The sequence below is a fragment of the Callospermophilus lateralis genome, chromosome 11 (genome assembly GCF_048772815.1).
Source record: "Callospermophilus lateralis isolate mCalLat2 chromosome 11, mCalLat2.hap1, whole genome shotgun sequence".
NCBI lineage: Eukaryota > Metazoa > Chordata > Mammalia > Rodentia > Sciuridae > Callospermophilus > Callospermophilus lateralis.
In genome coordinates this window covers 43753702-43767079 of record NC_135315.1, presented here as the reverse complement: position 1 = coordinate 43767079, position 13378 = coordinate 43753702, and the positions used below count along the sequence as shown (strand labels likewise).

At 46.2% G+C, this 13378-nt stretch overlaps 1 protein-coding gene across 1 annotated transcript in view; it reads right to left on the bottom strand.

Moving 5' to 3' along the window:
• Abr (ABR activator of RhoGEF and GTPase) overlaps positions 1-12887 on the bottom strand; it is a 198174-nt gene extending 185287 nt beyond the window's left edge. The window contains exons 1-2 of the mRNA XM_076869122.1: positions 11994-12887; positions 11801-11960 (exon numbers count right to left, since the gene is read on the bottom strand). Coding sequence (XP_076725237.1) covers positions 11801-11960; positions 11994-12887 — 1054 coding nt within the window. The remainder of the gene's footprint in view (positions 1-11800; positions 11961-11993) is intronic.
• Positions 12888-13378: the final 491 nt, after the last annotated feature.

Here is a 13378-nt window from a genome sequence, read left to right as displayed (position 1 = left end):
ATCTGGTTTCGTTTCATGGTTGGGGTTTTTGATTTTGGTTGCTATGGATGATTTGCAGAGCAGAATATGCCCATGTGACCCACCCTCATAAAAGTCTCAGACCTTGAGACTCAACTGATTCCTCTGGGCAGATATTCCATATGTCTCTCATTTGCTCTAAGAGAGAAAGCATTCCTCTTTGGGTAGAGATGAGAAAGGACATTGAAAGTGTGTGCTCTGTATTCTTTGGGGGAAAAAAATCTTTGTCTCCTCCTCCTCCTTCATCAGTAGAATCTGCTGGGAGCTCTGCTCTTCATTGTCTTAACTCTAGGACACAGGGTGATAGAGCAGCCACCTAGAGCATTGTGCATTGTGGCAATGGGAAAAGAGATCTCCGAAGAGTCTCCTATCAGCACTAAATTCTCTGATTCAGAAGTTGTGCACGTCAATTCTTTCACACTCATTGGTCAGGCCTAGGCAAACAGTCCCATCAGATTTCAAAGTAATCGGGAACATAATCCTGTCTCTCATATTCCCAGAAGACAAAAGAGAATCAAAGTCTGTAGTCTGTAGTCCTAATGACTAACATAGGTCTTGGTTAGTTGGGGAAGGCCTATTTGTCCAGGTTTGAAGCATTCACCTTTTTCTTCATTGCCCCCTTTCAGAAAATGATACAATTCCCACCAGGAAGAAGAGCAAAAAATGGCAAAGATTCTCAGATGGACATGGGAGTAAGCAAGAAGGGTGCATCAAAAGCTCAGGGATGCATGAAGTTTGAAAAAAGGATTCAGGAAGAATATAATAGCTCTTTTTTGTTCCCCTTTTCTTTTCTCTCTCTCCCTTCCTCCCTCCTTTCTTTCTTTGGCACTGGGACTGAACCCAGGGGTGCTAGAGCACTGAGCCACATCTCTATCCCTTTTTAACTTTTATTTTGAGACAGGATCTCACTAAGTTGCTGAGGCTGCTCTCAAACTTTCAGTCCTCCTGCCTTAACCTCCTGAGTTACTAGGATCAGAGGTGTGCATCACCGTGCCCGGCTGCCCAAGGCACTCTTAACTGGGACCCAGTACCTAAGTCTACCAGGAAAGACTTCGTGGACGAGGTGGCCTCCTAGCTGAGACCTGAAAGATGAATAGAAAATTGTCATGTGGACAATATGGGGAGGGCATTCCGGGGAAATGTAGAGAGACATGAGAGGGCATGGTGTGTGAGGAAACCACAAGCAGTTTCAGTACTGCTGCAGCATGGAGCACATGCAGGGAAAGGTGGAAATGAGGGCGGAACAGTTCACAGATGGCCTGGCACCTTTGTATTTTAAGGAGCTCAGATTTTTCTCTTGTAGGTGACAAGAGAGTCAAAGATGAGTGAGAGTTGGGGGTGCAAAATTTGACTTAGGGCATAGCATTGTCTTTACTGTGGAACAAAATCATGGGCTGGAGAGGAAAAGCTAGAGGCAGAACAATCAACTGCTGTGGTGGTTTAGGGGAGTGATGATGGAACATGCAGATATGCAAGCATTTATTGAGCACCACCCATGTACTGGGCACTGTGCCATTCTGGGGCTACAAAGAAAAAGAAGGCATAGGTCCCTTGTGGTCATGCCAGCCACAGCCTCAGGGCATGAATGAGTAGGGCTCAGGGAATCTCGTGTGGGTATTGTAACTCCTGCCCCAAGTCCAGGACACACACACAGGGTTTGGTGGCGTAGAGTACCTAAGGCAGAGCCCCACAGTCTAGCTATCTGAACAGGCCCCCAGGGCCAGCGCCATGATAGGAAAATGACCAATGCCCCTTTTATATTCATGTCACCCCAAAATGAGTCCTGATGTCCCGAGCTACATCTGCTTCCATTATTTTAAATCTCTGCACAAGGCAAATCAGAAAATGGAATGGCATTGTTGTGGAAAAGGCTACACTCAAAGATCCCCCTCCGGGAAAAGGATTTGAAATTAAAAAATGGTGGTGTTCACACAGCTTTTTGAATGTACCAAAACCTATGACTGTACACATCAAACAGGTGAACTTTATAACCTATGAGTTCTCTCTCTCAAAAAAGTTAATTTCATTGTTCAAATTAGAGGGGAAAAAAATAACTCTACCACTTAGCCTTGAGCAATTTGAGGCTATTTAGTTAGTTAACCAACCAGGGCCTCAGCTTCCTCATCTGCACAATGAGAATGGTTAGGGAGCCTGTCCTTCAGAAGACTGTTCTGAATATTCAATGGGAGAATGTAGGTAAAGCACTTAACCTACTGCCTTGCAGAGAGTAGGTGCTAAATATATTCTAGTTCTTTCCCTCCTAGGTGCCAATGAACTTTTTAAAACAATCTTTTGCTAAGCAGCTGCAAGATGTGACAGGAGCTCCAGGCAACTTCTCTTCAGACAGTCTTGTCTCAGGCAGACTGCAGAGAAATCAAACGGGAAGACAGAACAGGAACTGGAGCTGACTCTCACTGTAGAAAGGCTGCAAATTTTCTCTGCAGCTACACAGTGCAGAAATAACACGGGAGGTTCACGTGGAATAAGTACAGCTACACACAAAGCAGCCGCATGGAAAGTCAGATGGCACAGAGATTTCTGCTTATAATTCTAGTATGATACACAGTCCAGTGTCCAAGACAGCCAACTTGGTCCCAATTGCTGGAAAAGTCCACGGGGCTATAATGTAGCCCTGGTGGGTAGAGATGATAGATGCTCCATCCTCTTTGATATGGGTTCTTTGAAATCAGAATGAATCCAAAACAAATTTCACACAACCAGAATTTTTCTATCATTGTACCAATGCAGGGAATTTTTTTTTCACTATGCTTTTCATTTGTGACTATTCTAAAATCCACCAGGTACTTATCAAGTGCCTGCCATATGCTCAGCACTGGGAAAGATATCTTTGTGAGAGAAAGAAACAAACCATGGCCCCTGCTCTTGAGGATCAGCTAACCTCTCAGTTTTGAGAGCAACGCTTCACAGCCATGGTGCCTTGCACAGAGCAGTGGTTCTGTTGTTGTTTGTCCATAGGATCAATGAATTAATAGATGGCACAATAATAATACAATTGTGTAGTGTGGGGCTCACTCTAAGAACCACAAGATGGGTTGGAGTAGTTGGAAAAGGCTTGTGCCAGAGGCTGCTAGTTGCCTACTCAATATCAATTCTTCCATTTTTTTCTTGTAACAGAGCCCCCATTTTATGTGAGGTGGCCATATGCCCAGATTAAATGCTACATTTCTCAGCCTCCCTTGGAGCTAGAGGTGGCTAATGAGATAAAACCAGAAATTGTTAAGAAAGGCTTCTAGGAAAGTGTTTTAAAAAGCAGGTCAAGGGCTGGGGCTGGGGCTCAGTGGTAGCGCACTTGCCTGGCATGTGTGAGGCACTGGGTTCAATCCTCAGCACCACATATAAATAAATTAATTAAATAAAGGTCTATCAAATATATATGCAAATCAACAGCCTGCCACTCACTCTTATGCTCTTCTTTCAGTTCTTCTAATCCCTGCCTGAAACATAAATATGATGGCTAGACCAGAAGCTCTATTAGACCATGAGGCAGCCCAGAAAACACAAAAGCCTGAATTTCTCATGATCACCAAACTACTTACCTGAACTACTTACCCCTTGGAGTTCCTTTACATGAGAGATAAAAATACCCCTCTGTTGTTTAAGCCACTTTTTTCAAGGGTGGGAGACCATATGCGGCAAACCCATATCTTAACCAATACATGGAAAAATCCAGACCCAAAAGGAAGCACTGGCTTTGGGACTGAGGAAGTGGAGATGGGAGGGCATCTCAAATGCCCAAAGACCTTGGCAGGAAAAAAGCATTAGCTGAAAGCAAGTGGTAGAGAGTAGGAAATAAAGAGAAGGAGGCGATAGCACTGCAGATGTTAGGGGAAAGGAGTTAACTGGGAGGGACCAGGGACTACAAAGGACTAAGAAAGCTGGTGTCTCTCTCTCTCTCTGGAGAAACAAAGTACCTTTGAACTGAGAAAGGAGAGGAAAAGGGAAAATAAAGAGGCCTGGGGAACTTCATTATCTGAAGAGATGCAGATAGGAGCAGTGGCCTGGGTCAACCAACTGGGTCTTTCTGTTTTAAAATCAGGATCTTGAGGAGCATGGTGGTGTAGGCCTGTAATCCCAGTTGGGGGCAGCTGTACACAGCTGTAATCCCAGCAGCTCGAGAGGCTCAGGCAGGAGGATCTCAAGTTCAAAGCCAGTCTGAGCAATTTAGTGAGGCCCTAAGTAACTTAATGAGACCCTTCTCAAAAATAAAAAGTAAAAAGGGCTGAAGATATAGCTCAGTGGTTAAGTGCCCCTGGGTCAATCTCTGGTACCAAAAACAGAAACAAAACCAAAAAAGTTGCTCTAATAATACCATCTAAGATCTACTAAACACCACGTCCTGGTACTTCCTGCATAGTGTATCATTTAGGTTTCACAAGTCTATGAAATAGTCCTATATTATTATCAGTCACTCTCATTTTGTAGACAAGGAACTTGAGGCTTTCAGAAGGGCAGTAACTCACCAGCATAATCATGGTGTCCCTGCAAGCTGGGTAACATCAAGCTGGGCAACATCATTTATCTGTAGTGGCAACCCCTTTTTTCAGATGAAGAAGGGATTAGTCCCAGTGTTTCAGAACCAGGAAAATGTATGAAGAGCCTGACATTTTTGGGAGGAGGGGTACTGGAAATTGAACCGAGGGGTGCTTTATTACTAAGCTACATCCCCAGCACTTATTTGGGGAGGGGGCAGGATCTTCATAAATGCCTGAGGAGCTTGCAAACTTGTTGAGGCTGTTCTCAAATTTATAATCCTCTTGCCTCAGGGTATAGGCCTGTAATCCCAAGGGCTGGGATTACAGGCCTACACCACCATGCCTGGCAAGATCCTGATTTTAAACAGAAAGACCCAGAGCCAAATACTGAGCCAATTGCTTTGTGAATTAGTCTCTTCACCAGAAGAAAAATAGACCAGTTTTCGAGCTTGGTTGTGTTGACTACATGGATAAGAGAAAAGCATGTTAAACCCACCCATCACCCTTGGGTGGCAGGGAAAGTGTTCATAGGTGTGTGGGGTGGGGCATAAGGTGCTAGGGTGATCTAAGGTGGTGGGGATGAGGGGTGGAAGCAGAGCCAAGCAAACAGGAATGCAAGGTCCATTTGAGGACCATAGCAATCCACCAACTCATATGTCTCAAATAATTTTTTTTTCAGTACTGAGGATTGAACCCCAGAGAACTCTACCACTGATCTACATCCTCAGCCCTTTTTATTTTTATTTTGAAATTGGGTCTCAGTTGTTTAGGCTGGCCTCAAACTTGTTATCATTGTGTCTCAGCCTCCTGAGTAACTGGGATTAAAAACATGCACCACTGCACACAGCTTCAAACAGTTTTTTAATATCTCTCCACAACAGGGATTGGGGGAAAATTATTCTATCACAGTTAAAGCTAAAAATTCAATACTTTGAATTAAGTTATTCAGACACATCCACTGAACACTAGGAATTCTTCCTGGAGCAAAAATCTCATTAGTCATTGACGGGAAGGTGAAGAAACCCATCAGCTTACAAATGGGCTAGGTAACATGAGTACCTAGTAGGAAATGCATTTCCAATAAAGATTAAAAACAAAACGTCTCCATCAGCAACCTGGTAGAATCCAGTGGCAGAGAAATCTGTGAAGACACAGTTGGCACAGGACAGCATTACAGGTTGGATGGTTGAAGTGTCAGCTTTGCCAGGCGTGGTGACACATATCTATAATTCCAACAACTCGGAAGGCTGAGGTAGAAGGATTTCCAAGTTCAAGACCAGCCTCAGCAACTAAGTGAGGCCCTAAGCAAAAAGGGATGGGGATGTGGCTCAGTGGCAAAGCGCCTCTGGGTTCAATTCCCAGTCCCAAAAATAAATAAAATTAAAGTGTCAGCTTTGTAAATTGATCCAAGTTCAAATGATGATTCCACCACATGCTAACTGTAGGGCTTTGGTAAATTTCTTCACTTCTTAGCCTCAACATCTTCACCTGTAAAATGGGATTAATCATTTCTGCCCACTGAGATGGCTGCAGAACTGTAGGAGATGGTCTGTTACTCCTGACACTTTGACTTTGGGGACTGAGGCTTTGGTATTTACTTAAAATTCCAAGAAAGAAGAGACTGCAGCATGTAATGGAAAGAGCTTAGATCTGACCTCCAAATCCCACCTTGTGGGTCCTAAGCATGTGACCTTGAGGCTACTTGCAGGAAAATATTTTCTTCCAGTTCTAGGCTCTTGAATGTTGCCAAGGTTCTAAATAACAATCTTCAGTAACTAATATGATATAACAATAGTCACCCATTAGAAAGTTGTTTCTTTAATCTAAAAACTAAGCATTTCTATCCAGGAGCCAAAGAGCCAGTGAGAACCATGAGGTGGCGGGGAGTCACCAACCTGAACAGTCTCAGCATGATAAACGCTTGCTGAGCAGAATGGATGGTCAGGTGAATGGATGGATGGATGAATGAAGGCATTCCAAGGGCCAACAAAAATTGAGCAAATTTTAATGCAAAGAGAAAATGTTACCCATTTAAAATATTAACATTATTTGGTTTATCATTTGAACTGGAACCAGAATATCAATGAATAGCTTCTGTTAGTCAAAGGATGCCAGAAAGCCAGGCACAGTGGCACAAACCCATAATCCCAGCTACTCAGAAGGCTGAGGCAGGAGGACTGCAAGTTTTAGGCCAGCCTCAGCAACTTGGCAAGACCCTGTATCAAAATAAAAAACTAGAAGGGCTAGAAATGTAGCTCAGTGCTAGAGTGCCTCTGGGTTCAACCCCCAGTGTGTGGTGTATGTGTGTGTGTGTGTGTGTGTGTATATATATATATATATATATATATATATATATATATATATAAAATGGTATCTCTAAGCTCTGAAAAGCCATCTCCAGGCTTTGTTAGAGAACAGCACTTTGGTTCACAAGGATTGCAGACACACAGGGAAAAATCACAGGCTGCAGAAGAGATGCATAAACCTGAGAAAGACATGCCTCTCAACTCCTATGACAGGGGTGCTGTCAGGGAAGCATGCCAACATGATAGGGAAATACAGGGCCTCAGGATGCAGGCATGCCATTTTGTCTACCCAAGGGTGCCTAGAAGAGGTCTGACATCCAGCTGTGGTCTGCTACCTGCGAGGCTGAGACCACCCTGAAGCCCTATAGATGGGCAGCATCCCTGATGGGTGATCCCAGCAGCAGATGGTCTGAGGTTTGCTGGGATTTTAGTAATAAAGAAGACTATAGGGGCTCAGCAGAAGAGCGCTTGCCTAGCATGTGCAAAACACTGGGTTCGATCCTCAGAACCACATAAAAATAAACAAAATAAAGGTATTGTGTACAACTACAACTAATATATATATATATATATATATATATAAAAGAATACCATAATAATGCACACATACACATATATGCACTTCATGGTAACTATGAGCCAGGTGCTCTGTTAAACTCTTTAAATATTTTCTTATATGTATTCGTTCATTTGTTTATTTTGCAGTACTGGAGGTTGAATGCAAGGGTGCACTACCACTGAGCTACATCCTCAGTCTTCTTCTTTCTCTCTTTCTCTTTCTTTCAGACAGGGTCTTGCTAAGAGGCCCAGGCTAGCTGGCCTTGAGCTGGTGATCCTCCTGCCTCAGCCTCCTAAGTAGCTGGAATTAAAGGCAAATGCCACTGTGTGTGGCTATTTTCTTGTATTTAATCTTCTTAAATATTTTTGGCGGTAGATAGCAATATCTGAGACAATACAGCTTGGTGTTTGAAAGCATGGACTTGGGATCCAACTTCCTGGGTTCAAATCCTTAGTAATCTTTTTATAGGCTGAGTGACTTTGGGCAGCACTATGTAAGTTTTCCAAGCTTCATGATTCTTATATGTAAAAATGGAAATAATAGTAGTGCTGTCCCCTGAAGTTCCGTAGCATAAACAAATTAATATGGATAAAGTGCTCAGAACAGGAGCTGGCAAAAGTAAACCCTCAGTAAGTGTTCACTATTCTTGCTATTCCCACCTGAGGAATAGAGTCAGAGGTTTGGAAAAGACCAGGGTGGCTTATCCATGGCTTCATACCTAGTAAGGATCAGAGCCAGGACACAGAGGCAGATCTGACTTCACAGAACACAGGATATGACACAGTTGTCCTGGCTCTGCCTGCCTATGTTCCCCATTCATAGCACCAACTCATTCCCCAATTTTAACCAAGTCAGCATGGCCTAGTCTTTTCAGGTATCAAGATGCTAAAAGAAAGATACTAAATGAACTGGCCTTCTAACTTTATTGAGACTATGATTTTTCCATCATGTGTGCAAAGAGCCCTCAAAGAGCCTTCATACAGGGTCTTGCTAAGATCCCTAAACCCTCTTGGTTTAGGGATCTGTCCCTTATTTAAAAGAAAATGTCCCTTTTCCAAGGAGGGGAACACTTTGCCTTTGAGCCTTTTTATATAAGGCCTTGTATACTCTCTGTCCTTGAAACCCTGAGACCTAGGCAAAACCTGTTATTGCCAATAAAACCTGCCCTTCAGTCAAGTCCTCTGGGTACAGATACTGGGTGTGATCATTGGCACAGAAAGAGAATAGTATGAGGACCAATCCAATCAAAGAGCCTCATCAGCCAAGATTACTACCTCCCCTTCTTCCGGGGAGGTTCTACAGAGAGCCAGAGTAGTGCTAGGGAAAAAAATATGGTAAAAACATATGTTATAGGGCTGGGGATGTGGCTCAAGTGGTAGGGCGCTCGTCTGGCATGCATGCGGCCCGGGTTTGATCCTTAGCACCACATACAAACAAAGATGTTGTGTCTGCTGAAAACTAAAAAAAAATAAATATTTTTTAAAAATTAAAAAAAAAAACCCATATGTTATAGACAACCAAACCATCTTTGATCCCAAATGATCTGGAAGTAGGAAGCTTTGAAAAGTCAACTAAAAAGAAAAAAGAAAACAAAAACCCCATAGCAGTGGTTAGTTGACATTCATGGCTGCTATGTGCTAGGACCTGCTCAGATCTGGTTAGAGATAATATCCTGCCTAATTCCCATATCAACAGTATAGCATAAGCAGTGTTTATCAGCCCCATTTTACAGATGAGGAAAACAAGCCACAAAAAAAGTCAAATAACTCTTCTAAGATCACGTAAGCAACATGAGTCTGAGGTCATGGTTTTAATCAGTGTTTGTATACTCACACATATATATACTTGAAATAGTTTTAAAACAGCATAATATTCAGCACTACTATGTGCAATGCACTTTAATGTTTTGTTCTTTTTCTTTCTTGTACGCGCGCCTCTCTCTCTCCCCCTTTGTGTGTGTGTGTGCTAGGGATTGAACCCTGTGTGTTGTGCATTCTAGGAAAGCCCTCTACTATGGAGCTACACCCTGAGCTCTGATGTTTTTCTACTCTATTTTAATATATTTTTAAGTTATAGATGGACACAATACCTATTTAATTTTATGCAGCTGAGGATCGAACCCAGTGCCTCACACATGCTAGCAAGCGCTACACCACTGAGCTACAACCCCAGCCCCTATTCTATTTTATTCCTATGATGTATAACATTCAACAAATGTGTCTGGAACACTTAATGTATGTTAGATACTGTTCTAGGGTATTGGGCTGCAAGAGGCCAAAATCCCTGCCTTCCTTCAGCTCCGATTTCACCAGAAAAAGAGAGAGAGAGAGAGAGAGAGAGAGAGAGAGAGAGAGAGAGAGACCAATCCATAGGCAAAATCATAGCATCTGAGGTGGTAATTTGATGATCTGCTATGGAGGGGGAAAAAAGAAGGGAAGGTCAAGGGTGATCAAAGAAGACCTTGCAATGCTTTCTCTGTCTGATTTCAGTGGGCTGTTGCCTACAGTGTGAAAGCCCCTGCCCTCGATTGTTTAACTCCAGTTCCTCCCTGTATGTTTGAAGAGTCTTTTTCCTAGACTGTGTGCATGTGCACACACATGCATGATGGTGCGCATGTATGTACGTGAGTATATGTGCATGTATGTATGCACGCATGTGTGTGCATGTGCAAATTCACCCCTATTCACTTCCTCACTGAGGAGGTTTGAGAGACTAGAGGCAGGGCCTCCACCTGAGCTGTAGAATCCCCTACACAAGCTTACCCTGCAGAGGGGGTCTGGTGTGGGACCTGAAATACAGCTCTGGCACTAGTCAAAGCCATGAGTGCCAGAGATGTGCTCTGGCTGGAGTCTTTAGTCCAGAGGAAGGAGAATATTATCATCAATCTATCCAGAGGGGGTACCTTTTACAATTCATTAGCCCAGAGGCACTGTCAGTTTCTGATTTGCATCAAGGTCCCTGTATGTGCTAGAGTGATCTTAGGGTGAGAGACCACACAGAGAAATAAAAATCACACCTGGGGCAAATCTTCAGATTCTTGCTTTAAGTTAAAGGGGCACATCATAAAAAATATTACTAGCATGGATGGCAAAAGCATTACCTATGGGAAAAGCAGCCAATCTCTGCTAATGAATAAGTATAATTGATCAAAACAGATGACTTGCTGGACCTTCCAAATGTGCTTTTAGCAAAGCGGACAGTTTCTCATTCAAATGCAAACTCACCCAGATAAGATCTAATAATGGAGATTTTGGAACAATCCCAGCATCAGTGATTTCTTCTCCTTCTTTTTTTTTTCTTTACTGAGCAGGAAGGCATCATCCTAAATTCCTGGATGTGGTTTGACTCAACTAGATACCAATACATGCTTTTCACATGGCTATCGGGACTGTGACAGTTCCCAGATGCAGCAAAGGGCCAGTCACATGCCACTCCACATCCCCATCTGATCTTTACTCCTTACCTCATTTCCACTCCCCGAATTATGAAGAGCTGGGTGGTCATTCAATCCAACGCAATCATCCATTTATTCAGCCAATATTTATTGAACACTGCCCACCACAAGGGGATTCAAAGATGACTAAGACTAGACCCTGTCCTCAGAAAAGGGGAAAGATGGGAGGGGAAACAACAGATGACAGAAGGCCCTAGCAAGGGTCTCAGTTCACCTGGGCAAGCACTTAATCTTCCTGGGCTTCAATTTCCTCCTTTATCAAGTAAAGGCTCTGGACTAGACAGGATCTCTGGGCACTAGGCCAGCTGAAAACTACATAATTCAAAGCTTTGCCCTCCTCTCAGGCTTCCAGGCTCCTAGGAAGCTAACAAACCCAGATTAGTTTTCTAGGAAGGCGAAAAGTCAGCAATGGGAAACTGGTGAGCACTATGCACCCTTTCCAGAGTGAAATTGGCCCCAGCACAAGATAAAGGTTGGAGAAGAAGTGAGATACGTTCAGAAAATTAAGTAGATTTATAGACTTCCACACCAAGGACCAGGAGAAAGTGGGGGAGCCACTAGATTTTATATAGAAACTAACAAGTTGGCACAAATGAATCTGGTGAATCTGTGGAGGTTTGGCTGGAGCTGAGCGGTGGTAGTAAGTGATATTGCAATGGAACAGAAAGGCCACGACCTGAAGTCAAAGGTTCCACCGGTGGTCAGGCCAAGCCCACTGATCCATCACTCCCTGCCATGGCCATCATACTTATTTTCATAAACTCACCCAAGCCCCAAATTCACTTTGCACTCTTTTTATAAGTTCCAAAAGTGACTGTAAGGTCAACAAGTAAAGCTCAACCCCCTTTTTCCGAAATACCCGAGATTCAACAAGACCACCAAGGTCTGCCAGGGAGGAGTGCCAGTAGATTGATTGGAGGACACACTGCAGAGGGATCTGGGGGGTGGGGTGGGTGGGGGAGTCGCCTACCTGCAGAGAAGCCGTCCTCGTGGTCTGAGCTGTTGTGGCTGCAGTCGCTGCCTCTCTCGGGCGAGCTGTGAATGGGCGAGTCCTTCTCCGGCACCCACAGAAACCTCTTGCGCCCCCACTGGGGGAAATGATCACGTACCCCGCGTCTAGGAGGCTCATCCTCGGCCGGGAGCTGGACCCGACCTTCCTTGGCCTCTGCCTCCAGCTGCTCCAAGTCTCGGCTCCGGCGCTGCTGCCGCCGGCCCCCGGGGAACAGGTGAATCCAGCGGTGAGGGCTACATGCCCGCGCCGGCTTCTCGGTCTCATCGCGGGTCCCGAACCGGCAGGGGGCCACAAGCAAGTGGCCGAGGACGAATTTCTCGTTCAAATCCACGATCTCGAAGTCGTGATCACTGCTGTCGCCCCCATCATCCGCGCCCGGAGCGTCCGGCTCTCCCTCTTCCGAACCCCTCCCTGCGCGGGTCCCTGAGGACTGCTCCTCTCCGGGCAGGGTAGGAACAGTGCCGTCGTGGCCCGGGGGCGCGCAGTCCTCCTTTAGCCTGAAGAGGAGGCGAGGCTGCACTAGCTGCTGGTGGATGGCAGCAGTCAAGCTGCGCACCGCGCCCCCTCCCTCCGCCGGCACCGGCCAGGTAGGAAGATCTAGGCACACGTAGGGGGGAGGCTCGGCCTTCCCTGTCTCCTTCGAATTGGGCTGCGAGGTGCTTGAGGAGCCTGGTGAGCCTGAAGGGCCTGCGGGGTCTGGGTCGCCACCCGCTGCGCCCTTTTCCTCCAACTGTGGCGAAGCCCTCCCCGGCTCCGCTGGCGCCAGCTCCTCCGCCGTGGCTACCGCCGTGGCTACCGGGCTGTCGCCTTCTCCTCCCGCCGGATCCCCGCAGCCCAGGTCCAGCTTCTTCCCGGCCAGGGCCGCCTGCAGGTACAAGACTTTGAACTTCTCCTCGGCCAACACCTGTTGCAGCCGCTTCAGGTTGACTTTGCAGCGCTCCAGCTCCCGCTCCATGTCCAGCACCGACTCTAGCCTCATGACCGGTGCATCCTCCCCGGGGAATTCGGCCTTCCAGTGACGTTCAAACTCCTGCGGGTCCCACATGCTGAGCGCCCCGTCGGGCCTCGCGGCCCGGATCCTCTGCGCCACAGCAGGCTGAGGTCGCGCCGGGCTCTCCCAGGGAAGCCCACGATGGCGCAGTCGCCAACCTTTCGCTTCAGCGCCTGAAGAGAAAAAAATAAAGTTTTTCCCCTTCCGCCCTCGTGCCTTTTTTTTTTCTTCTGGGTTTCGCCTTCCTGACGTAAGCAGCTAGCCGCGGTGGAGGCGGGAGCCTGGGGACCCTGGGCCCGCCCCGGGCAGAACGCGTGGAGCCGGCGGTCTGCGGTCGGTCGGCTGGGCCCGGCGCCCCACGGACTCGGGCTCCGGGAAAGCCGTGGCGGGGGCGGAGCCTCAGTGGCGCTGGGCCAGAGCCCGCGGGCGCGTCCCCGAGCTGCCTGGATCCCAAGAGAGGGCCACTGAGGGGCGGGCCTGCGATTCTGTCCACCTCAGAGACTCTGGCGACACCAGGTGCTGGCCGCAGTAGGGCCCGCTCGCAC